Raw genomic sequence first — 27641 nt, 5'->3', positions numbered from 1 at the left:
TGTGGTGCCTTATTAGTTGAGTTCACCATATAGGTCATTAGTTTACAGTCCCAGCCTGTACCACTCTAGGTTTTCCCCAAAGTTTTTTTTTTTTTTTTTTAAGAAGGTATTACTACATGACACACTATATGAATTTGGTATCATAATATGCAATTTGTGCCACAGACTGAATGTGTCAAATGTTTTTGTTTTTTTTTCAATTTCTCCACACTTTTAATTTATTTCCAGATTCCTAGTAAATTGCCATCTTGCAACTCCATGGACAAAATAAAATTAAGGCGCTTTGAATATGGGAATAAAAACAGAAACACAAAAATGGAAATTCGCACTGAATTCTTTAAGGGATTACATTTCATTTGCTGTAAATTTCCCAATTGTATCTGCTGAAAGTTTGTTTCAAGCCTCAACTACTTCCAGTGTTGTAATAATTCATACCATTGTTTCTGATCGTTCCCCTGACTAATTTTAGATTCTGACCCCATGTTCTTGTATTTGATTTCTACTAAAAAGCCTTCACTTCTGAAGCTTATTTCTACGTAAACTACAATTAATACTACAAGTCCCATGGCTGCTGGAGAAGATGGTCAGATTTATTTGTATTTTAGATATTGTGTGTTTTTATATTCCGTCTGAGGAGAGTCCGCATGGAGACCCTCCCCCCAAATGGAATACAAATGCGATTGCAAGCGCTGTGCTGTAAAAGCACACAGACCCCGTAGACTGCCCGCACAAATCATTTGTGCGGGCAGTACGCGGCAAGCACATGGACCCCATTATAGTCTGTGGGGTCCGTGTGCTTTTACAGCACAGCACTTGCAATTGCATTTGGATTCCGTTTGGGGGTGGTCTCCATGCGGATTCTCCCCGGACGGAATACAAAAACAGATGTGAACCAACCCTTACTGTAGCCTGAAGTGAAGAGGAATACATGTGTGCTATTCACTGTAGTACTATGCAGGACCCAATAGCTCCATGACTGCTTCATGCACAATATTGTATGGGGAATGACACTGCCACAGAGCACTACCTGCGATCAGTGCGGGCACTGATACTGGGCATTAGCGCAGGGTCTCTGATGTGATGGACACACAGGTGCACAGCTCGTTATAGTCACAGCACAGTAATCCGACAGCTGCTTGGTAATCAGCTGTGCACCTGTGTACTCATCACATGACCATGGACCGTAAATCACATGACCATGGTCAGAATTTTATCCACTTGAAGTAACAGAATAAATGACAGCAAGCAGAGATCTAGAAAACCGTGAGGAATTGATACAGAAAGTATACTGGAAAATTTTACAACTTTTTATTATACAATAACATTGGTCTCTCAATATTGGCCTAAGTAGACAACCCCTTTAAATATATTTAATTAGAGTATTGCTGAGTGTGCAGTGGTGTTCAGCTGGCAGGTGATCCCTACAGCCCCCCCCCCCAACTCCCCAGATTCAGCTCCCCTTGTATTCATCTCAGGTATATTTTTAGCTGCTTATGTTTGTGCAGTGCTTATTCTAAATTATACTGACTTTGCACTTTTCTTCAGCTTTTTGAGACAGTTTAATACATCAGCCAGGTCATTACCGTGTAGGGTTAAGTTCGTGGGTTTCAGCTTAATGTGCTGCAGGAGGATGAAAGGAATCTGTGCAGTGATAAAGGCAAATGCTCAAAACCACAGGAGCCTTTTCTAATAGAGTAGAGTTGTGCGCAATACTGTTGTCTTGCTGTCCAGTCCTTCATGTCGTCATTGTGTTTAGAAACAATGGTGCCTGTAATGATGTATGTCATGTGCATTGTAGATCCCAGCTCATGATGCACGGTTGCAGCAAGAGCTTATTCTATATGGATAATCACATACCTGCAGCAGTCCTAATTAGAAGATATTACATCTATTATAGTGTACTTGGTACCAGCCAAACCAGGAGTAGACTTGGAAAGTAGACTTAGAAAAACTGGCACTCATAGTCAAATAATATATTTATAGGTAGGGAACTTGTGATGTTTTCTATGGCTTGGACTATGAGTTGGATCCTACCTGGAAATGCCATATTCTTTCTATGTGCTCACTCCAGAATCCAGTTTGACTGGAACGGCTGCCACAGTCTGTAGTATGGTACTTGACCCTTCACTCTGAAGCATGCTATCCCTATCTAAAGCTTGCATTCCTTATCTACATTATAGTGTGACATGACCTGTGGTATAGATTCTGCACTCTATTCTGCACCAGGTAGCTAGTACATAATGTGAAACGTGTCTAGTTCTTTTGCTGTCAAGTAATCAGAACTGTGGAGTCAATAGGCCAAACTTGACTCCATCATAAATGGCTATGTTCAAAAAGAAGCTGTTAAAGGCGAAGGCCCCATGGGATGTCCCGCAGCACTATATTGCTATATTGGCAACGCATCACGGTTCTTCCCGCAGCGCTTTAGATAGTAGGTTCGCAGAGTTTTCCTCTGCGGACTTTCTGTTACAATAATAGCTATGGGGAAAACGCCGGCGTTTCCGTAGGTATAATTGACATAGTTCCATTTCCAAAACCACGCTGGGTTTGGAAATCGTGGCGTGTCCACACTGTGGTTGTTACCCAAACTGGGTATGGGATTTGCTAGAATCCCATCCACTTTGCCCTTACTGTGAAATGCAGTGATTTTTCCTGCAGCGTTTCCACCATGGGCAAATCGCAGTATTTACATCCCATGGGGCCCTGGCCTAAAAAGGACTTTTTATGTCCTCATGAAAGTGCGGTTTTATATATTGCTAGAAAGCTGACAGTGCGCTGAGTTCAGTGCCTGTCAGCTTTTCCAGTATGTGCCATGGTGGTAGAGATATCAGTGCCTTTAGTTTCAGCACTGATATCTCCCCACTGTCAGAAGGGTGTTCCTCATAGCTCAATGTCATCACTGGGCTGTGAGGAACCCCCTCTGACAGTACTTCAGCATAACCTTGTACTATCAGAGGGGGTATTCCTTACTGCCAAGCAATGAAGCTGTGAGGAACGCCTCCCCCTGTGCAATGGCATCCTAGCAGTGTATAAAAACGCACTTTCATGATGACATGACAAGGTCCTCTAAGTGTAACGGTAGGTTCATACTAGTGCTCGGTCTCCTTTGTGGGTGTTTCCATCCCCCATTCCGCTTGAACAATGTGGAGAGAAAAGTCCTGCAAGCAGCAAAATTTTTGTATTATATCTTTTTCATATTCATTTTTTTCCCTAGAAAATGAGCTGTAAAGTTGCTACTACCATGTTTCTCCAAAAATAAGATATAACACAAAAATAAGCCCTAGCTAGCTATCGCAGGTTTTTTTTTGAGTAGGCTTGAAATACTGTATAAGCTCCAAAAATAAGGCCTAGCTACAGTGTTGGCCAAAAGTATTGGCACCCCTGCAATTCTGTCAGATAATATTAATTTTCTTCCAATAAATAATTGCAATCACAAATTATTTGGTATTATCTTCATTTAATATGTCTTCAATGGAAAACCACAAAAAGAATTGCCAAAACGCCAAATTGGATATAATTCAACACCAAATATAAAAAGGGGGCAGACAAAAGTATTGGCACTGTTTGAAAAATCATGTGATGCTTCTCTAATTTGTGTAATTAACAGCACCTGTTACTTACCTGAGGCACCTAACAGGTGGTGGCAATAACTAAATCACACTTGCAGGCAGTTGAAATGGATTAAAGTTGACTCAACCTCTGTCCTGTGTCCTTGTGTGTACCACATTGAGAATGGAGAAAAGAAAGAAGACCAAAGAACTGTCTGAGGACTTGAGAAGCAAAATTGTGAGGAAGCATGAGCAATCTCAAGGCTACAAGATCATCTCCAAAGACCTGAATGTTCCTGTGTCTACCGTGCGCAGTGTCATCAAGAAGTTTAAAGCCCATGGCACTGTGGCTAACCTCCCTAGATGTGGACGCAAAAGAAAAATTGACGAGAGATTTCAACGCAAGATTGTGCGGATGGTGGATAAAGAACCTCGACTAACATCCAAACAAGTTCAAGCTGCCCTGCAGTCCGAGGGTACAACAGTGTCAACCTGTACTATCCATCAGTGTCTGAATGAAAAGAAACTGTATGATAGGATACCCAGGAAAACCCCACTTCTTACCCAGAGACATAAAAAAGCCAGGCTGGAGTTTGCCAAAACTTACCTGAGAAAGCCGAAAACGTTTTGGAAGAATGTTCTCTGGTCCGATGAGACAAAAGTAGAGCTTTATGGGAAAAGGCATCAACATAGAGTTTACAGGAAAAAAAAAAGAGGCCTTCAAAGAAAAGAACACGGTCCCTACAGTCAAACATGGCGGAGGTTCCCTGATGTTTTGGGGTTGCTTTGCTGCCTCTGGCACTGGACTGCTTGACCGTGTGCATGACATTATGAAGTCTGAAGACTACCAACACATTGTGCAGCATAATGTAGGGCCCAGTGTGAGAAAGCTGGGTCTCCCTCAGAGGTCATGGGTCTTCCAGCAGGACAATGACCCAAAACACACTTCCAAAAGCACTAGAAAATGGTTTGAGAGAAAGCACTGGAGACTTCTAAAGTGGCCAGCAATGAGTCCAGACCTGAATCCCATAGAACACCTGTGGAGAGATCTCTTGATGGCAGTTTGGAGAAGGCCCCCTTCACATCTCGGGACCTGGAGCAGTTTGCCAAAGAAGAATAGTCTAAAATTCCAGCAGAGCATTGTAAGAAACTCATTGATGGTTACCGGAAGCGGTTGTTCGCAGTTATTTTGTCTAAAGGTTGTGCTACCAAGTATTAGGTTGAGGGTGCCAATACTTTTGTCCGGCCCATTTTTTTGAGTTTTGTGTAAAATGATCACTACACTACACTACAGCTTTACCTACCAGTAATACAAATGTGAATGGATTATCTCTGCTAGCACAACAGTTAGTCCAGCTATGGAGAATTTTAGAGCCTGTTATCTATTAAAAGAAAATTAGATAGATGAAGTGTCATCCTATGGTCATCCCACATCCTCTTCAGGCCTCTTATGATGTCATGTGCCCCTGGGGGCCGGTAATTGGGCCTCAGTAGTCACGTAGGCACGTTCACGACATGGCGCATTGACCCAGCATTATGACATTGACCCGTGTGCATGACATCCCAAGAGGCCTGAAGAAGGTGCCGGAACATTGTCCAGGATAGTTGAGTGTATTATTTTTACTCAACACCCTCGGGCCCACCACTGAAGTCTGTGCAATGATCTACTACAGATATGGCGCTTCTTCTCAGCTGTTACAGCTGCCACATCGGGATTTCAGCGCAGTTCTGCACCACCTTATTACATAAACACCCCCCTCGTTCTTGGTAGTTTTCGCTCAAGCCTCCAAGGGGTCACAACCTGCAGCTTGGAAAGCACTGATGTAAGACAATGGCCAGAACCTTTTTAATTCATGATCGGTTCAGTAAATTTCCCTCTTCATAATAGAGAAACTTCACTCTCTTTCTTCAAGAACATTTAAATAGAAAATATCCACACGTCCTTCAGTCTGTTGTTAAAAGAAAGTCTCCTCTCACAACCTCTTTTTGGTCACAAGACAAGTTAAAAGATGGAGGGCTGTGTCCTGTGACCAGAACTATTTAGGCCGTCTCCTGGCTGCCATGCACATACACCAGCACTTTGCTATAACACTGGCACACAGGTTTTATTGGTTTTGTTGGTAGATGGGGCATATTCTAGAAGACAAAACATTGATACAATTTTTCCTATACTTTTCCTTCTGGGGAGTCCTGGGTCATGGTGGAATATGTGAGAAAGCCCTACAGTTATCCTTGTTCTTGTCTATGTGCTGTTTAGATCTGCTGGGCTGATATCTCTGCCCAGCCAGCTCATTTCTTCCCCTCATCCACTTTCCTCCCATGTAGAATGTAAGCTGGCGAGGAAATGAATGGTAGTCCTTCCTGGCAGGATTTATGGGAAGGCATGTAAGTGTGGCGGATGGAGAAAAATGAGCGAGTCAGGCAGGTGAAGATAAACTGAGGACAATAATACATCGGCCAGGCCTGGCAATGAATCAGGCCAGGAGCTGCCAGGGATTCTATATAGAGTTAGGTGCAAGGCTTCATGGTTCATGAGGCTGCTCTGAGGCAGCTGCCCCTTTTTCAATTCATATGTTTTATGAACAAAGACCATAGTACATCGATTGGATTAAAGGAATTTCACTATGTTTGTACATGTTAGTGTAATTTAATCCATTCTTCTTCTTTATTAGTAATGTTTCCTAACAGGGTTATATGTTTAGTACCTGCTACATATAAGGCCTAAGATGTGTGGTTCACACAGAGGAATTTGTTGTGGATTTCGCCTCCGAATCCAGAGCAGATTCCTTCCGGAATCCACCTCCTATTGTTTTCAATGGGAGGCAGAGATCGTAGCAGGACGCGGAAAAAAGATGCGCCCTGCTCAATCTTGCCGCAGATTCCACGGCTGATTCAGCCACAGGGGCCGTGACTCAAGACTCCCTCCTGATTAGGCCCATCCATCCGGACCTAATCAGGAGCGGGATGCCGCGACGGAATGCTGATGCTCTGCATTGGCATCCCGTCACAGCAAAAATGCTGGCGGCGCAAAATAAAGAGGAATTCCTCTTCATTTTCCGCCATGTGAACATACCCCAAGGGAGATTGAAAGCAGGAGAATTGCTATCAAACTCCCTTGTAGGACGGCTTCTGACCTTACCAAGATGACTTTCATATTCTGCATTGCAGCTCCATTTTCACTAAAAAAATCTGTATTTTAATCTTATGCAAATTAGCTGAAAAGGGCTTTAGGGAAATTTCTTCTCCTGCTGGGTCATCACTCTCCTCTCAGCTCGATTGCTGTTGCCACATCTACCATCTTTTCATACTTTGTCTGCAATTGAGGATTTTTTTTCACGGACATGCAGGACTTGGTCTGTGCAAAAAAAAACAAAAAAAAAACGCGGTGGACAGTGGCGCTAGTGTGTTCACCCCCTTAGTATGAAATGATTTGCTTCTCTGACCTGTCTATTTTTCTCTGTCATGATATTTTATTAACATATCCTCTGTCTATAAATCCTAAATACTTGGCTTCATCTCAATGCCAGAGAATTCTTATAAAAGGACACCAGACGCTGCAGGATCATAGTTTGTGGCCTTTTTCTTCTTGCAGGGATGGCTGTGTAGTTTAAAGGGGCTCTATCAGCAAAATGATGCTGATAGAGCCCCACATATGCGTGAATAGCCTTTAAAAAGGCTATTCACGCATATGTGGGGCTCTATCATCATAAAAAGGCTATCTTTAAAAAGGCTATTCAGGCACCGTAAATGTTATATTAAACTACCCCCCAGTTTTAAAATAAAACCCTAAAAAAGAATATTATCTACTTACGGATCGTGCACGCTGGGCGGGCATTCAGGGTGTGTCTTCATCTTCATCCACGCCTCTTCTTCCTGCGATGTCCTCCGGTCCCGTCCTCCGGCGCTCGCGAGCGGACACTGATATAAAAAAAGGCCATTTTTTTTATATCAGTGTCCGCTCGCGAGCGTCGGAGGAGGACAGGACCCGAGGACCTCGGAGGAAGAAGAGGCGTGGATGAAGATGAAGACACACCCTGAATGCCCGCCCACAGTGCACGATGCGTAAGTAGAGCACATTCTTTTTTTAGGGTTTTATTTTAAAACGGGGGGTAGTTTAATATAACTTTTACGGTGCCTGAATAGCCTTTTTAAAGGCTATTCACGCATATATGGGGCTCTATCAGCATGATTTTGCTGATAGAGCCCCTTTAACTCCCTTCTCCTCACATAATGAACCAGTCAGGCAGGTACAGCAGGAGCGGAGGCTCCTGAGGATTTTACTTTTCTACACTTGACTTATTGCCTCTTCCTGTCTGCTCCACTTGTAATGTCCATCACCCTGGGAGCTGCATAGCAAGTTGCAGCAGATCTCCAGCAATGCCCTCTTACCTCTACCCATCTGAAACCACCTGCAGAAAAATTCAGTACTGCATTCAGCCACTAATAACAGGTTCCCTGAGCTGAACTGATGTTAATTCTCATTTACTTTTGTATTTGGCAATTGCATGAATAATCAACATTGAGTGATTAGAATTACAGCTTTGTTACAATGTGTCAATGTAGTCTGTTATCTGCAGTAGAATAAATCTCCTTCCCCTCATCGGTATTCAGATGGATTTGTAGCGTTATTTCCTATGTCTTGGAGACCTCTTTTTATATTGGGCATCTATTGCACCCATAGAACACCCATATGGGGGCTTTTGGCTTATAGGCAAGTGAGAGAAAGCCTGCTGCAAGATCACACTTTACCAGTGAGGCGTACTGATTAACATACACAAAATAGGATCTTGGTGGGCCCATTCAGCAGCTATAAAAGCCCCCACTACCTTTTCTTATTCGGAGGTCCTTATGTTATATTCCTAGGTCCTGCCGTCAGTCCAAGTTTTGTGTGAAATGGTGCCGCATGACCATTTCTGTCCTGAACCAATCAACATCAAACGGGTGATTAAATGTAGCAGATGGAGCAGTTCTGCTCTGTACAGAAGTCTCGCTTGTGAAATGAGATTGCAAAAATTTCATCAAATATCAGGCTTTTCATCCTGAACCGTGTTATAGGAGGAGGGCTAAAAATAACAAGTCTTCACTCAATATAATCAAAAGCCCTTGTCAGATTGAAGCTCCCTGGCTGCTCATTAAAATGGGGAACGGTCGGAAAGTTGTAGTTGTTTTGTGAGATTAGGGAAATGAAGTTTCGGGATTCTGTTGGGTTGGTGTGCTGCAGTGATTAGATCTAGCACATAGGTAGGGGCGGCAGGAAAGCTTATATTAAATGTATCTCTAAGGAGCAATGTCTCACAATGGCCTTCAGCCTGCTCATCTTATGCTGAATACATTCTGCACACCGCCTCAAAAACAGTAACAGGTGGTACCTCACTCTTGTAGGATATAGGTTAGAGGGTCTTCTTAAGGCATGTAATACATTACAGGAAATCTACAGTACACAAATAATGTTATGAAACAAGAATTGAACAATTCACATGCAGTACTTGTATGCACTGTTACTCCATTTATCTTCTAAAGACAAATGCTCACACATGCAAAGGTTTCCCAGGGATGTCTCCCTAAGATTACAACACTTCCTTGGCCTGCTCAGTCACCAGATTTATCACCAATTAAGCATTTATAGGACCAGCCACAATGCCAGCTTGGCAGCCTATGAGTGTACAGGCCCAGCTGTAATATCTGATATCATACAGAACCTGCATATCTCAATGCCCAACCGTATTCCCATCTTGTATCCAGGCTAGAGGCGGCCCATCAGGATAAAAGATTCAGTAAACCCAATACACTTATGTTTTCACTCTAATATTATAATTGCTTACATATATCAACATTACACATATAAAGTTTCATTCAATTCCAAAAACTCCTTTTTGATGCTTTTATTTTTTTTGTCAATTAATTGGTTTATATTACTTTATTCATCATTATGTTCTCAACAAATTACACAATTCATATCTGCAAAGTTTTTCGTCTTAAATCTTTCATTCATTAAGATCTGACTTGTGTTTTAAGTGTTTGCTTACATTTTTTATTTTTTTTGCACAGGGTGTTTTTTTTTTTTTTTTTTTTGTTTAGCTTCCACAGGAGTAAACTTTTTCAGCTTTGGAAAGCTGGGTGGAACAACCCTGAAAGAGCTGTGACTGTATTCAGTTATCCCTATGGAGCAGCCTCTTAGCTTTTCCAATCTCTTTAATGGCAAGTTTGCTTCTAGGACCACAATAATGAATACTAGTATCATTTGACTAGTAAAGCCATCTGTGAGATGATATAAACGAAGTCCTATCAAAAAACTCCCAGTGAAATCTTCATCATGAGTGGTCCTGATAATGGCAAGTGCTTCGGGTCTTGTTTCATATACCTAACATCGCTCCTTTTCCTTATCAAGGGTTAGTTCACACGTAGTTTTTTGGTCCGGATTTTGACGCGGAAAGCCGCATCAGAATCCGGGCCAAAATGTGCCCGCCATGACTGTTGCGGCTTCTGACAGTCACGGCTTTCTTTTCCGGATTAGGCCCAAATGAATGGGCCTAGTCTGGAGGAATTGTCTTGACGCAGATGCTGCAGCGGTTTCCGCCATGGAATCTGCGTCAAGATAGGGCATGATAAGGAAATGACCGACTCCCATTGAATTCAATGGGAGGCGGTTTTTTAACTCAGATTTTGATTTTGATGGATTCCGCGTCAAAATCCGGACCAAAAAACTGTGTGTGAACTAGCTCTAATAAAGCCAGGATTTCTGACTTTATGCCATCAATTCTGTAGTCCACAGAAGGGAGTGTATTTACTGCAATGAAAATGGAGCTCCATAAAGTGCAGAGTGCTGTGTTGGAAAGGTTGGTGCTGTCTGTTAGTACTGGGGGAGGTGTTGACAAACCACAACTTAGTGTAAGGTCCCACGGGCTGTAATCGCAGCGCTAAAGCGCTGCGGAAAGAACCGCTGCGTGATCGCATTGCGGTTCTTTCCGCAGCGCTTTGAAGAGAAAGTTCACAGAGTTTTCCTCTGCAGACTTTCTCTTAACATTATATCTACGAGAAAGCTGCCGGCGTTTCTGTAGATATAATTTCCATGCTGCGATTTGCAAAGCCGCAACAGCATGAATCCCATCCCCTTTGCCTGCACTGTAAAACGCCACGATTTTTCCTGGAGCATCTCTGCTGCGGGCAAATCACGGCGTTTACGTCCCATGGGGCCCCGGCCTTAAATTGACTAAAAATATAGGTTCTGACAGTGTTATACATTATCTAAGATCTCTTAGACAAACACAGCCAAAGTTATGTGAAAGTGACATGTATATCGTAACGCTTCAAAAATTACCCTTTTTTAGGTAAAGAGGCTTGTCTGTGTTTTTTTTGTTTTTTTTAGACACACATGGTGGCTATATTGCAAAAAGCTATGAATTTTTGGGAAAAGATGAGCCCCTTTTTAATGACTTGTTAGAGATAAAAGGCTTGTTATTTGGGACACAAAGTGGCTGTGTGTGCCTAGTGGCAAAGTGAGGAATTAAAAAAAAAAAGCCACCAAAAATTATCTCTTTATGGGAGCAGTTTCTATTTATTTAATTTAAAAAATGCTACTTCTTTCCCAAATAAAGCTTTAACAAAATATTATTCTTAAGTACCGTATTTTCCGGACTATAAGGCGCACATAAAAACCTACGATTTCCTCAGAAATCGTAAGTGCGGCTTATAGTCCGGTGCGGCTTATATATGGATGGAAGCGGCGGCAAAGACTGCGTGCCGCTTCCATACATACATAAAAGGCACCGTAAGGGTGCATTCACACTACCGAACGCCGGCGTGTATCACAGCCGTACACGCCGGCGTTATAGCAGGGCTGCCGGACACTTCCTATTCATTTCTATGGGAGCAGGCATGCGAGCGCTCCCCATAGAAATGAATGGACAGACACTTCCCATTCATTTCTATGGGAGCCGGCATGCGAGCGCTCCCTATAGAAATGAATGGAAAAAAGCAGTCCATTCATTTCTATGGGGAGCGCTCGCATGCCTGCTCCCATAGAAATGAATAGGAAGTGTCCGGCAGCCCTGCTGTCACGCCGGCCTGAAACAGAACGTGAAACTTACCCAGCGGTGCAGGGCGGGCGGGCGGGCATTCAGGCCTCCTCTGCCTCCGATGTTCCGTCCTTCTCCTCCGGCGCTCGCTGATAATGGCCGGGGCGCATGCGCAATATCATAATGCTTCTACTGCGCATGTGCCCAGGCCATTATCAGCTTGCGAGCGCCGGAGGAGGACGGAACATCGGAGGAAGAGGAGGCCTGAATGCCCGCCCACCCTGCACCGCTCGGTAAGTTTCACATTCTGTTTCAGGCTTTTATTTTAAAACGGGGGGGGGGGGGGGTAGTTTAATCTATCGGTTACGGTTGGGCTCTATCAGCATGATTTTGCTGATAGAGCCCCTCCTCGCCTGCCGAGCGCTTCCAATAGAAGCGGCTGGCACGCGGGGGGTTAAGCGGCCGCTGGCAAAGTCTGCCTGCCGCCGCTTTCAATAAGATATAATGCGCACCGGACTGCGGCTTATAGTCCGGTGCGCCTTATATATGAACCGAGACGGACTATAAGGCGCTCATGGGCAATGCGGCTTATAGTCCAGTGCGCCTTATAGTCCGTAAAATACGGTAAGACTGTCAGTAAAACTTAGGGAGCGTTCACACTACCGTCGGTGTCCGACATGTAGTGTCCGCTCAAGTGTCCACTCAAAATCTGTCACGGACACTAGGAGCGGACACTAGATGTGTCCGTGACACCTGTCATTCACTTGAATGAGCATCGGGTGCGTTCTTTTGCACTCCGTGCCCGTCCTTCCCTGTCCGCAAGAGAAGATGTCCGACTTCTCAAGCGGACAGAAAAACCCTGCATGCATATAACCTTAATTCTATCACCACCTGTCTTTAAATGCTTAAATCAGACTACATTTACTATTCCTAACTTGATTCACTAGCTCTCTTGCTTGCAAATTTGTAAGCTTTTTAGAACTGTGCTTTGTATTATGCAGTGAGATAAATCACAGATACTTCCCTATCTGTATCATCACTGCAAATGCCTTTTGATCATGCCTAGAGCACCTTTATATAGTGTATATGACATCAGCACTGTCCGGTGTCCACGTACCACTGTCTATTGGCTGAGAGGTTGTCAGGAGGTGTTAGAATGTCACACTGACTCTCAAAACGTGTCTGTTTTGTACTTTTTCCTTTACAATACACGTGGTGACAACCCATTTTAGTTTGAGATGAATAGCTATGTGTTCAGTTTTGTTAAAAATGAAACAATTTGAAATATTCGGGTAAAAATCAGTTTGTAACAAATCAGTTCACTGATCTCTAGTGTTACGCATGGCTATACCCTGGAGCATTTGATCAGAATGGGACTGGTCTTTTTTTTTTTTTTTTTTTTTTTAATGTAGATTGTGAGCCCCACATAGAGCTCACAATGTACATTTTTTCCCTATCAGTATGTCTTTGGAATATGGGATGGAAATCCATGCAAACACGAGGAGAACATACAAACTCCTTGCAGATGGTTTGTTGCCCTTGGCGGGATTTGAACACCAGGACTCCAGCGCTGCAAGGCTGCAGTGCTAACCACTGAGCCACCGTGTGGCCCCCTTAGAATGGGACTGGTCTTATGGCACTTGCCTTCTTATTTGTATAATGGGTTAAAGTTGATTTTCACTCAGCAGTGAAAATGAATGGGAACAGGCGCTCATGTTGTGAAGTACCCCGAGCCCTGGGATAAGGTAAAAGCATTTGTCAGACTCCCTTTTAAAGTGCATGTTAATAATATATTCTGTTGCTATAGGGGTTTATTGTAGGGTGATTTCACTGAATTGTACTGTATTGTCTTGCAGCCATGTTGCCCAGACTGACTATACTGTGTATGAGTGGAGGCACTGTGGACAGATGAGATCTTTATATTCAGATCTTGTGGTGGAGAGTAGTCGTTGAGAGCTTTTCATTCATAATGGATTCCAAGCAAGAGAGTCCTCACGTGTGGCCTCCCGCAGAAGATCAGACGTCCAATACTGCCCAGGTAACTCCTTAATGACTAACATGGCCTTATTTATTCTTATGGATATTTCCGATACCAATATGGAAATAAATGGATGGCCCAGCTCAGGATAATATCTACTACCTCCAATAGAACCACTAGCGGTGTCTAATAATAAATGCCAAACTGTACTTAGGGCGGGTTCACACCTGCGCCCCTGTCCGCTTATGGAAATCCTGCTGGGTTTCCGTCTTTTACCCCGAGAAATTGGACAGGGGATGTAAATATGCAGTTGATTTTCAAATCCTTTCACTTGATTGGGTTTGCAAAGTGACCGCCCGTGAGCGTTTTGTGCCTGTCAGCGGTGAAATGTTTTTTGGTTTTTTTTAAACTGGACACAAAGTCCTGCATGTCCGACTTAAAAAACTGGTTTTGCCACAGAGAGGCACAAAACGCTCACATTCAAGTGAATGGCTTTGAAAACTGACTGCCGGGTTTCCATCCCCTGTCCAGTTTCTCGGGGCAGAAGACGGAAACCAGCAGGACACGGGCACAGGTGTGAACTCGCACATAACTGTAAAGTGGTGTAATGAATACAATAAGGAAACACAAGAATAGTAAAAATAATTTACCCATTTTTTAATTTTTTTTAACCTTGAAGGGAATTTGTCACCAGGGTGAAGCATATTAAATCATTAACACCGTTAGATCGATCATGGTCACCTGAGTGTAACACCTTTTTTCTCTATGAAAATTCATGCCTCCACAGCCAAGATATAAATTTATTTCACAATATGCAAATAAGCAGTCTGGAGCACCAAGGGTGACTTCATTGCTCCAAACTTTGTACAGGACCAGGTGAGATTTCAGCATGATTCTCTTCCTCAGTCACTTCAGAAAGGAGGGGGGAAGCACTGCTTATTTGGGCAGTTTAGAGCACAACACTTCGGAGCAACAGAGCTGCCCTCAAGTGCTCCAGTTTGTTCATTTGCATATTGTGAAATAAACAAACATTTCTGCAATGGAGGATAATATACTCCACCCTGGTGACAGACTCTCTTTAAGCATTATGGCCAAGATTTATTATGCCTTGTACTTGTGCGCCAGCTTTCTGGCATATGAGACAAAAAGTCAAGATTTGATATGCAAAGCATTATTTCGCTCGAAAAAAATTGCATAATTTAAAATCTTCACTGCCTTCATCATATTCTCAAAAATTGTTCATGTATGCCAGAAATCTGGTGAAAATTATGGGGGAAATGTATGCCAGCTATGTGCGCTGTATATATGAGGAAGTGTGCACATTGTCATATATGACGGAAACCCTTAACCGGCGCCAGGGAAATGAAGGCTGGTTATTGTTGCAAAGCTGCAGCTGGTTTGCTTGCTCTCCATATTTGCATATCATAATGTCATGAAATGCTTTTAATATTTAGAAACCCATACCTAGATTACTCTATGGATTTGGTCTGTAACTTTTGCTTTTCTCATTTCTTTTTTGTCTACAGGTGCATTTTGTTCCTGATGGAGGAGCTGTGGCACAGATTGTCTATAGTGATGACCAGGACCGTCCACCTCAGCAAGTGGTTTACACTGCAGATGGCTCTTCATTCACTTCAGTGGATGCCTCAGAACATACCCTGGTGTATATTCACCCTGTGGATGGGTCACAGGTATGGAAAGTTAATGTAAAACGCTAAAGAAGCGCTCCCACAAGTGTTCTTCTTTGGTCTGTTAGAAAGGAACATGGTGTAAGTTGTAGTGAAGGTAATCTTGCTACTGATGGCTATTTGTGAGATAACAATTCTGTTCTGGTCCTCAGCTTAGTCTTGTGACAGCTACTCTCCAACTCTTACAGCATCTTAGGTGTAGACAGTAAAGGTACAAACACAAAACTGGAACAGGCCAGATGGTTTATCGACACTCAACATATCCAACTACAGGTTCAAGTATAAAAAATATATACCTTTATTAACACAATGTTAAAAATTATATACATCAATATAGAAAAATACACATATACTGGACAGATGCAAAACACCGTATAAAACAGTACACATAGATGAATCTTAGTGAAATAGTATTGCACATATATATATATATATAGTAAGATGAACTACACCTGATGCAACCTCCACAAACAATTTATTAAATAATCACACTACCCGAATGCAGCTAAACTACTCTCCTAGTATTGACTAAGCATGGATATAGTCATAATATCCTGATTGCAGAAAGAACACTCTCCTTAATTCCACATAAAGTCAGAAAATGACCAATAATATGTATTTCTGAAGCAGGAACAGGGATAAACCCATGTTTACAACATATTGTCATCAGGGAGGCAGAGCCGCAGGTATAATGCACACATAATGTAAAATACAATAAGGATACCGTATTTTTCGGACTATAAGTCGCACCTAGGTTTTAGAGGAGGAAAATAGGGAAAAAAAATTTTGAAGCAAAAACTGGTAAAATATTTAATATATGGGAGTTGTAGTTTTGCAACAGCTGCAAGGCCACATTGACAGGTGACCCTGCAGCTGTACGGGGATGCATAGAGTGTTTTTTTTTTTTGCGGGGCCAGCTGTACTTTTTAGTTATACCATTTTGGGGGATATCTATTGCTTAGATCACCTTGTATTGAAAAAAAAACAGGAGGTGATTTAGAACTTTTATTTCATATTTTTAAAGCTTCTTTTTTTTTTTTTTTTTACTATTTTATTCCCCCCCGGGGGCTTGAACCTGCGGTCACTTGATCGCAAGTCCCATAGACGGCAACACAACTGTATTGCCATCTATGGGACAGTCTGTCTATTAGTATTACGGCTGGTCATAGAGACCAGCCGCAATACTAATACAGCAGTGACAGGCCTGGGAGCCTCATTAGGCTCCCGGCTGTCACCCGGACAGGTCGGCTCCTGCGATATCGCTGCGCAGGAGCCGGCCTGCAACTCTACAGGTACGGGGCCGGTGGGGACCGGCCCCGGGGGAGAAGAGGCCACGGATACTGACCCGGCATCCGCTGTACTAGAGAGGCGGATGCCGGGGAGGGATAGACGCCGGGGCCTGAGACATCGCTACGATCCTCTGCCCTTCATGAAGCCAGCGGCGGGGGGACGGAGGAGCCCCTGCCGCTGCTGGCTTCATGCAAAGCAGAGGAGCGCAGCGATGTCTCAGGCCCCGGCACCTGTAATGGCGTCTATCACTTGCCGGCTTCCGCCTCTCTATTACAGCGGATGCCAGGCGCCACCTTCAGACTATAAGACGCACCCTTCTTTTCCCCAAAAATTTTGGGGAAAAAAAGTGCGTCTTATAGTCCGAAAAATACGGTAGGTCTACATCAAGAAGAAATATGCCATCTTACCCATATAGAATCACTGTGATGTAAGGCAAGAACACCTAGTGTCTGTTTGTCAGCCCGACGCATGTTTCGGCACGCTAAGCCTTCTTCCGGGGGACCCCTGGGGGACCCCTGGAAGAAGGCTTAGCGTGCCGAAACGTGCGTCGGGCTGACAAACAGACACTAGGTGTTCTTGCCTTACATCACAGTGATTCTATATGGGTAAGATGGCATATTTCTTCTTGATGTAGACCTATCCTTATTGTATTTTACATTATGTGTGCATTATACCTGCGGCTCTGCCTCCCTGATGACAATATGTTGTAAACATGGGTTTATCCCTGTTCCTGCTTCAGAAATACATATTATTGGTCATTTTCTGACTTTATGTGGAATTAAGGAGAGTGTTCTTTCTGCAATCAGGATATTATGACTATATCCATGCTTAGTCAATACTAGGAGAGTAGTTTAGCTGCATTCGGGTAGTGTGATTATTTAATAAATTGTTTGTGGAGGTTGCATCAGGTGTAGTTCATCTTACTATATATATATATATATGTGCAATACTATTTCACTAAGATTCATCTATGTGTACTGTTTTATACGGTGTTTTGCATCTGTCCAGTATATGTGTATTTTTCTATATTGATGTATATAATTTTTAACATTGTGTTAATAAAGGTATATATTTTTTATACTTGAACCTGTAGTTGGATATGTTGAGTGTCGATAAACCATCTGGCCTGTTCCAGTTTTGTGTTTGTATATCTATGTTTGTGGTTTAAGACATGCTAGGTTTGAAGGGCTTAATGAGGGAGGGAGGGAGGTAGGACTGAATTATGATGGGTTATACCTATTCCTCCAATAGACGTGCTATACTTTTGGTATATTTACTCGTAGACAGTAAAGGCCCTACTATATGGGACCATATTCAGGGTAATTATCAACAATTGATAATTGCTGTGTCTAGTAATGCTGCCAATTAGATGATCAACAAGTGAATGCTCCTTGGTCAGTTTATAGCATCTTTTAAGCACATCTCACCATGTAATCGCAACAGGACAGCTGATAATCCATGCAGCCGAATGGAGAAGGTAAAAAGGCCAATGCAAATGAGTGCTGATCAATGCGCTTCTTATTGATCAGCACCTGGCCGCAGGAGATTGTGCTGTCTAATACAGCCTTTAGTTAGTTTCTCTGTCCATCCCTGTGAGAATCTCCTTGTAAGTCTCATAGGGATGAGTAGAGAAACTCACTTGCTGTCGACACATTAGTTGCTGTGTCATCTGGAGAGCCAGAGCGATAGTCACATGACACAGCTCAAAATTACCTTCAGTGCAATTTACATAATGCGCCTTTCTAATGGGCTACAGAAAAAATGTTTGCTGAAGTTTTACTTTAACAAAAAACAAGATTAACTGTCATGTACTCTTCTATATTGGTCATTGTTCTTGAAGGAATTGGTTTTGTCTCTTTGTCCAAGTGGTAAAGCTTCTGTAGCGGGAATTATCTTGTATTATCTTTGGATTGGTACGTCTAAGGGCTAGTTCAACCGGCGGAAAAGTTTTCTGCCATGTGTTTTTTTTGGCGCGGCTAGCCGCGACTGGATGCCAATGCAGTGCACTGGCATTCCATCGCGGCATCCCGCTCCTAATTAGGTCCGAATGAATGGGCCTAAACAGGAACGTGTCTTGAGCCGCGTCGGCTGACTCAGCCGCGGAATCTGTGGCAAGATAGGGCATGTCGCTTCTTTTTCCACTACTAGCGAGCGGGAAAAAAAAAGTGAGTGGCTCCCATTGAAGTGCATGGGAACCTTTTTTGCAGACGGATTTTAAGGCCTGCAAAAAACTCCATGTGAACATACCCTGAGGCCACGTGCACATGACTGAATTTTTTTACAAATTTTTTTTTATTTTTTTTATAAACTGGGCACTGGGATCACACTCAAGGTCATCTGAGGACCGTTTTTTCTACTTTCATTTCTATGGGTGGGTGGATGGGGGGGGGGTTTCTGTCCCATTTTGATCCAGTTTCGCTGAGCAGAACAGGACCTGATCTATAATTATCAGATGAGACTGGAGTATTGGAGCCTCCCATGGACAGCACACATTGTTAAGTGCATGAGCCAAAGTTCTGCCTTTCAGTTTTGCACCAGCCAGAATATAAATGTGGTAGATGTAGTGTGTATTTTTTTATTATTTTTTTTTCAAGTAATTCACTTACAGTTTAGTTTTATTTCTCATTAATTCATTGATTAAGTTTGATTTTGGTTCCCAATTTAGAAAAGCTACTTTTTTTTTTTTTTTTTTTTTGGGGGGGGGGGCTACTTTCTTCTCTGTATATTGATTGGACTACACTTTCTGTATTATTTTCAGTGCATGTGAGGGGAAACTGTTTTTTTCTTGGAAGCAGCTCTAGTAACTTAGACCACAACTGCATATATTAATGTAATAGAAATCTGTATGCCCTTCTAGGCACTTTTTACAGACCAGCCCCAGGTTGCATATGTCCAGCAAGATGCCACCACTCAACAGGTAAAAAACCTTTATTACTACTTTTGCAAACCATATTTGTTTCTCTGCTGGTTTACACTAGGTGCACACTAGTATTCAGGGACTCCGTGCCCCATTCCAATTAAGATTGCAGGACTTTTCTCTTCGTCATGGACTCCATTATGGTCTATGAGGTCCATGGATAACCGATTTTCAAGCGGATAAAGTTTCCTTTTTTTTGGGTCCCCAATCGGAACTGAAGAAGGGAAACCCAAGTACTAGTGTGAACTGAACATTAGTGTTCAGTGCTATAGCTCTGTGTTAACTTTGGTTTTATATTTTAGGTTACGGTGTTGCTGCCTGCATCACAGAGCATGAATGCTGCCAACCTAGCTGTTCTCAGTAGTGTCCCTGAATCTGCTCAAGGCATGACATTAGAACCAGTGCCACCGGTAAGGAGTCACACTGCAAAATAATATGTATGAAGATAATCATACAAGATGATATCAGGGAGGGTCCATGGCTAATGGCCTAATAGAACCCCCATTTCAATGAATTGATGTGATTTTGCATTCAATATGTAAGCCATATTAGCAATGTGGATAAGGCTGCATTCACACTAATATTCAATTCTGTATGTTTTTATGTTTTCCCAGTACACGGCAATGGGAAATAATTCCAAATAGTTCTTAAAATCTTTAAAAAAAAAAAATAAAAAAATTGTGTTGTTTTTTTTTTTAACAGTGTTATTGCAGCTTCAAGCAGTATAGAAACAGCATGCTTAATGTGGTAAATATTCATAAATCTCATGTCGCTTGTTCAGCCTTCTATGTCAGTACATGAGACCAGCTTACCTCCTGTGGATGGTGTGGAACGTACAGCAGACATGGCAACTTTGCAAAGCTCAAGTACTGATTCTCAAGCAAAGGATGATGATGAGGAGGAAGATGATGATGATGAAGATGATGATGAGGATGAGGAAGATGAAGATGAAGGAGAGGAGTCGGATGTGGATGAGTGGGAACCAGATCCACCCAGACCCTTTGATCCCAATGATTTGTGTGAGTTACTAGAGTTACTATTTATTTTAGGTTTTCTTATATCTGTTTTGTATTTTTATTTTAGTTACTCTATGTTCATATCTGCGCTGCTGACACACGGACTGCTAAAACAGTGGACACCAACATTGCTCAGGGGACCACACTGACTTAAAGGGGTATTCCCATGTATATAATCGTATCTATATTTGTAGATAATTAAAAGTTAAAGATTTTTGCAATTATAAGTAGTTAAAAATTCTGCAGAGTTCTAAACATTTTCTCTACTATCTTAGTGGTGACAGTCTGTTGTTTTGATCAGTTGCCAATGGATACAACCACAAACGCAGAAACTTTCTGGGACTTGTCAGGAACCCAGCTATGACTTCCTTATTGTAGCTGTGTTATCAGGCAGGGACACTACATGTATGAGAAGATATCCCGGCCACAATAAAAACATCATGGCTGATTTTCTGACCTTAGAAAGTTCCTTCATTCATGGTTGTATCCACTGGCAACCGATCAAGACAACAAGACTGTGCCCACGAGATATTTAGAGAAAATCTTTAAAACTCTGCAATATGTTTAATTACTTATATTTGCAAAAATGTTTAACTTTTAATTATCTACAAATTTTTAAATTATTATTGTTTATTTATATAGCAACATTAATTCCATGGTGCTTTACATTTCATAAGTCAAATGGTTATGTACATGGGAATACCCCTTTAATGTTGCCTCCTTGTTTGAATGGAACATTGATTCTACATGTGAGGTTCTGCTCCACTCCTATGGGAATCCTGAAGAAAAGTGGAGTACAACACTTAGCTATTTCCAGCAGTTAGCAGACATAGAGATGAATGGAGCAGCAATATCCATGCCGCACTGGGGTAGGGAGGTTGAGGGGTAGAGAGGAAATCGCGTAATGAACACATTGATGCATAAGAACTGTGTGCTGATACATGTGATTGTGTGACTGTGACAGTTTTGCTGTATAGGACTTGTAAAATTTCTTGTCTTTCTGTATTTGTGACTTATCTAGGACTAGTCATTTTATAACGGTTTTCTTGTGTTCTGCAGGGTGCGAGGAATGCAATAATGCTCACCCCTCTGTGTGCCCTAAACATGGAGCACTTCATCCAATTCCTAACCGCCCTGTTTTAACCCGAGCCCGAGCTAGTTTACCTCTAGTCCTATACATTGATCGATTCCTTGGAGGGGTTTACTCAAAACGCCGTATTCCAAAGCGCACACAGTTTGGGCCTTTGGAAGGACCTCTAGTTAAAAAGTCAGAGTTGAAGGACACCTACATCCATCTGAAGGTTAGTGATTATTTACAATGATGTTATGGGACAAGATACTAAAGGGGCGAAAAAGTTTTAATTCATTTGCCTTGCTGTAAATTTCGATTGGATTGCTCACGTTTTTACTAGTTTAACCGGACTAAATATCAGGATTTGTGGCCTCCATTAATGCTGATTACTAATTAAAGTCCTATGATGAGTTCATTCCTATTCTTCTTTTTATGGGAAATGTGTAGTAAAAAAAAAATGGCATTATGAAGAGTCAGTCTCTGGTAACTGAACAGTTTAATTTGGATAGAGGCACAGGTAACGGAGAGGTATTGTTTTATTTATTAGGTTTTATTAAATAACCCCCTGGAGACTCAGGAGACGTATCAGGAAGATCTTTGGTTTGATTTATCTGAGGAGAGTCTCTGTAACTGGATGATGTTCGTACGTCCCGCGCAAAATCACTTGGAACAAAACCTGGTGGCATATCAGTATGGACAGCACATCTATTATACCACCATTAAGAATATTGAACCCAAACAGGAGCTGAGGGTAGGACACCTTCCTGTGATTTTATGTGAGGGGGTTGGGCTAGTACTGAACATTCTCTATATGGACAAATATATTGGGATACCGCTTAATCGTTGAATTCATGTGTTTCATATAGTTTCATTGCTACCCATGTATAAAATTGAGCACCTACCTAAGTCAATAAGACAGTTTGTGAAATTTCTTCTTTCCTAGATATTCCACCATCAACTGTGAGTGTAATAGTAAGTTCACACGGGGTCAGTATCTGCCTCAAAATCCTGACCAAAAAGACGGCTCCCGTTGAAATCAGTGGGAGCCGGTCAGTTCTTTTTTTCCGGGAGCCGTTTGTTGCGGCTCCTGGAAAAAAGAAGTGACATGCTCATTCTTTCAGGCGAATTCGTCTCATGACATCCGCCTGAAGACACTCCCTCCTCCCAACTAGGCCCATTCATTTGGGCCTAATCCAGAGCACAGTGCACGACTGGATGCCGCTGCACTGCACCGGCATCCAGTCGCATCTACCCGTATTTTGGTCTGGAACCTGAAGCGGCCTCCGCCTCAGGTTCCAGACCAAATAACCCCGTGTGAACTTACCCTTATTGTTGAAAAGTTGAAGAGATTAAGAACCACTGCATGATATGGCCGACCACAAAAAGTTACAAAGTGAGGCCATTGAGTGCTGAAGCACATGGTGCTTAAAAGTTGGCAAAACACTTCTGCCACAGAGTTCCAAAACTTCTCTGGCATTAAAAAATAACAGAGTATCTGCTTATAAGATTAACATAACCAAGCACAATGCCAAGCGTTAGATGGAGTGGTGTAAAGCATGCACCCACTGGATTTTGGAACCTGAAATCATGTTCTGTGCAGTGTAAAATGACTCTTCTCCAACTGGCAATCTGATAATTCATTCTGGGTTTGGTGAATGCCAGGAGAACATTACCTGCCTGACACCATTGTGCCAACTAAATCGTTCTATGGGCTTTTATCAGGAGTTGGCCTAGACCTCTTAGTTCTAGTGAAGCGAAATCTTTATGCCTCAGCATATCAAGACATTTTAGCAAATACACAAGCATGAGGAAAGGGTATAAAAGATCAATAATTGACACATCTAGTGAGAATACCCAGTATGAGGTTGTAGTATGCATGCATTTTCAAGCACAAGGGGTAAACAAAAGAAACGGAAAGAAAATGCTACCAATAATCATAAAATTTATTATTTATTAATTACAAAAGACAAGGGACAACATATTAAAAAGTGACAGGACATATTCTACCAACAGGTAGGTATGAGGGCAGGTTCAGTAAGTAAAGGGTGTGTATACATCAAGCAATGGTTTAAATGCTCCAATGCATCTGAAAAAGTTAGGCAAAGTAAAAAATAAAAAATAATTAGATAATCCCTAACATATGTCATAAAGTGACAAATTCATGGCTAGTGCAAAAAGGGACAATCCAATTTGTATAGAATATGTCAGATATCAGATGTATCCACAGTCATATCTATATACTCATAGCTGGCTAGTCCAGCCAGCAAGGGTGGAATAGTCACAAAGCAAATGCATATGGTCAATCAAAACACCAGTAAGGGATAGACTGCATGGAGCAGGAAACATAATAGCTGAAAAGTTTTTCTACATACCCATAGATACAGCATGCATGTATGCTGACCAGCCCACACACCAGGCCCCTACGCACGTTTCGGCTACAAAGCCTTCTTCCTTCTTCTTTTGTTTATCAAGACATTTTGTACAATTGTAGGCTTCCAACTTTGTGGGAACAGAATGACTGTGCCCCAGTGCACAAAATTAGGTCCATAAAGGCATGGCTGGGTGAGTTTGGTGTGGGAGAACTTGGCTGGACTGCACAAGGCCGTGGACCTCAACCCCATCGAACATATTTGGGATCAACTAGAAAGGAGAGTCCATTCTCTTGTCCAACATCAGTGTCTAACCTCACATGCTGTTCTGCATAACTATGCAAAAAATTTCACAGGTTCACTCCAAAATCTTATAAAAAGCCTTCTCTATAGAGTGGAAACTGTTTTAGCTGCAAATGGGGGGGGCAAATTCATATTAGTGCCTATGAATTTTACAATTGGATATCATAAAATCTCCTGCAGTCATAATGTGTAGGTGTTCAATACATTTGTCCATATGGTATTCATGTATATTCTGCTTAGACCACATGCAGCACAAGCCAAAAATGAATATTGCAGGTTTGTCAACAAGGTGTTTTTTATTTTTTATTTTTATGAAACTACATCATGAATTAATTTACTTTCCTTGACAGGTTTGGTATGCTGCATCATATGCAGAGTTTGTAAATCAAAAGATTCATGACATTTCACAGGAGGAAAGGAAGGGTAAGTCCACCTGTGAAGTAAGTCAAATGTAAAGTTCCGACTATAAGTGCTCATCACATACCACACCAATAACCGTGTGGAAGAGTATCTAACACATGGATTCTATCCTACCAAGTCCTTATTCTGCTGTATAGATAAGAAACATCTGAACTCCACGACATCCTCTTATTAATAGAGATTCATCTGAACTGTAATGTCTTTAGCCAACTTATTTTGCTCTAGAAAAGTGAATAATAATTTGTGCAGGGGCCTCATGATATGTTATGTTCACATGCTTTAGTTCTGAGAGAGCAAGAGAAGAATTGGCCATGTTATGAGTGTAATCGACGCTTTATGAGCTCCGAGCAACTACAGCAGCACTTAAATTCCCACGATGAGAAACTAGAATTCTTTAGCAGGTAATATTATTATAATTTTTTTTGTTTGTATATTCTATAGATTTGAAGACACTTAGGCTAGCTGACTACATTTATACTATATATTTTTTTTGGTGCAGACATGTTATTGAAGATATGACTCCTTACTACGTGGTTTAGCTTTTTATGCCTCCTTATATTGTGCACGGACCTGTTCCTTTTGAAAAAATTTTTTTTGTTTGTGCTTATTCTGTAATACCTACCCCTTTATCTTGCTGCTTGTATATGTATTTTACAGTCGTGCCATATTTACACTAAAAGCTTAAGTAACATTCTTGTATATGTTTCTCTGAAATACCAGGGCAAAAGGACGTGGCCGAGGTAGGACAAAAAGGAAATTTGGACCTGGTAGGAGACCAGGGAGACCACCAAAATTTATACGTTTGGATATTACTGATGGAAATAGAGAAAAATGCAGTCTTGGAAGTCAGGTACTTGTTTTATAAAGCTCTTAATGCAGACACCTTTCATATATGGCGGAATGAGATCTACCTGATAGCGACACTAGGTTTAGAAAGCTTTTTCTGGGTGTACAAGTAAGTAATGTGATCAAACAATATACCGTATATACTCGAGTATAAGCCGAATTTTTCAGCCCAGTTTTTGTGCTGAAAAAGCCCCCCTCGGCTTATACTCGAGTCAGCAAAAAAAAAAAAAAATTTTTTTTTTTTTTTTTTTTTTTTAGAGGGAGGGTCTATGACCAGCCACAATATTAATGTATAGAATCTCCCATAAAATAGTGAAAAAGAAAAAAAAAAAAGATTTTAAAAACATAAAAGTTCTAAAACACTCCTTTTCCTAGAATACATACAAAAGTAGAAAATGACTGTGAAACACATACACATTAGGTATCCCTGTGTCTGAAAGTGCCCGGTCTACTGAATATAGGGGATCTGCAGTGCTCCTGTTCCGTTGGGAAGGGGTTAATAGAAGCACTGCAGATCCCCTATATTCATCCAGACTGAATTCCAAGTGGGGGGAAGAAAAAACCCAGTCCTCAAGCTCAGGGAAGGGGCAGACAGACAACCAAAACACCCCCTCCCCTTTCCCAGCAACTACTGCACCCAAAAACTCTGACCATTTTAATTTTTGAAATTTTCCAGTATTTCCCCCCCTAGGCTTATACTCGAATCAATAGGTTTTCCCATTTTTTTGTGGTAAAATTAGGGGGGTCGGCTTATATTCGGGTCGGCTTATACTCGAGTATATACGGTAGTTACTTTCAAGTAAAAAGAGATGAAAAAAAGCAATCTTAAAAGGCAGTCAGTTATGTTGGAATAAAAGCTTGCCTTTTCAGAAATTCCGGTGAGCGCCCCCTGCTTTTTTGATCTCTTTTTACTTAAAAGTCCATTATGCTATATATTGGGATATGAGCACCACCTGACTGAGAGTTTTCGCTATTCCTGTCCTCCTAGTGTCGGCCTTCATTGACAAGTACACGGCTAATAGGTTGGGTGTAAAAGCAGTGCCTCCCATTTTTTACTTCTTTTTCAAGTATTTCTATTATTAGACAATCTAGTTACTGTTTTGCAAAGAAAACAATGCAGGTTGTTTTGAATCCAAAATTATATTGGTTACCAATTGTATTTTATCAACAGCAGATTCTGCTTTGTGAACAGGTCCTTAGGGTAAGGACAAATGTGTTATCCTGAATACCGTGGCAGCAAAAACCAACTGAAAATAGGTGTTTTGCTGCAGCCACAGCTTAAAGGAACTGCAAAGGGTCTCAACTTTCTTTGCACCATCCTCTAACAAAAAGACACACCAGGTTCACCAAACAGCGTATTTATATACAGAGTAACATTTATTTCCTCACCAGCAAGATTGCACTTTGACACAAAAAAAGGCTTATTCACTATGTTAATAACAGCACTATTACTATATATAAGTGATTTAGAAGTGGTAGATCTGGAAAAAAATAATACTACACCCCTTGATAAATTCTTTGAGGGGTGTTGTTTTCAAAATGGGGTCATTCCCTAGGGAAATTGCACTTTACTGGTAGAGGCTCTGCAAATATGACATGGCATCCAGATACCAGACCTCTAAATCTGCACTCCAAAATCCACATAGCACTCCTTCCTTTGTGTGCCGAATAGGCCCATAGTTATGACACTGTTGTGCTGAGGATAACATACTAAATGCGATATGTAGGTATAAACTGCTGTTTGGGCACAGCCAAACACAGAAGGGAAGGAGCACCATGTGGTTTTTGATTCTTGGAATGATCATTGGCCCCAGTGGCTCATTCATTAGCCATGGCTCTCAACGCTTCTTAGAGCTATTTCAGACCTAAAGGTTCATCCAGGAAAATATGGTTGTCCTCATCACAACACTGCATATTAACAGTAGCTAAATATTCCTGTTTCAGAGTAGGCCACCCTTGAGGTATAAAAAAGGTGATATCTCAGCTGTCTCACAGACCGTCTGTCCCGACCAATCAACCAACTTTGTGTCTGCGGCGTATGAGCCAGCAACCAACCAGTCTTTTCCCCTTGATAATAGAAGTGTTGTTTCAGATACATATACTTGTTATCCTCCTGATTGAAAAGATGTTTACTTGGCATCTTTTGTGCTTCCACCCAGTCTGTCATGGACTTTGGTAT

General features: G+C 41.7%; 1 protein-coding gene across 1 annotated transcript in view; it reads left to right on the top strand.

The window, feature by feature from the left end:
- PRDM10 (PR/SET domain 10) overlaps positions 1–27641 on the top strand; it is a 53039-nt gene that overhangs the window by 7841 nt on the left and 17557 nt on the right. The window contains exons 2-11 of the mRNA XM_075280114.1: positions 13420–13601; positions 15068–15232; positions 19377–19436; positions 19739–19846; positions 20218–20455; positions 21512–21753; positions 22072–22275; positions 24547–24619; positions 24900–25017; positions 25337–25466. Of these exons, the coding sequence (XP_075136215.1) occupies positions 13533–13601; positions 15068–15232; positions 19377–19436; positions 19739–19846; positions 20218–20455; positions 21512–21753; positions 22072–22275; positions 24547–24619; positions 24900–25017; positions 25337–25466 (1407 nt within the window). The 5' untranslated portion in view covers positions 13420–13532. The remainder of the gene's footprint in view (positions 1–13419; positions 13602–15067; positions 15233–19376; positions 19437–19738; positions 19847–20217; positions 20456–21511; positions 21754–22071; positions 22276–24546; positions 24620–24899; positions 25018–25336; positions 25467–27641) is intronic.

This window comes from Leptodactylus fuscus, chromosome 6, assembly GCF_031893055.1.
Source record: "Leptodactylus fuscus isolate aLepFus1 chromosome 6, aLepFus1.hap2, whole genome shotgun sequence".
Classification (NCBI taxonomy): Eukaryota; Metazoa; Chordata; class Amphibia; order Anura; family Leptodactylidae; genus Leptodactylus; species Leptodactylus fuscus.
The sequence above is the reverse complement of the archived record's forward strand: the minus strand, read 5'-3'. Positions and strand labels throughout refer to the sequence as shown.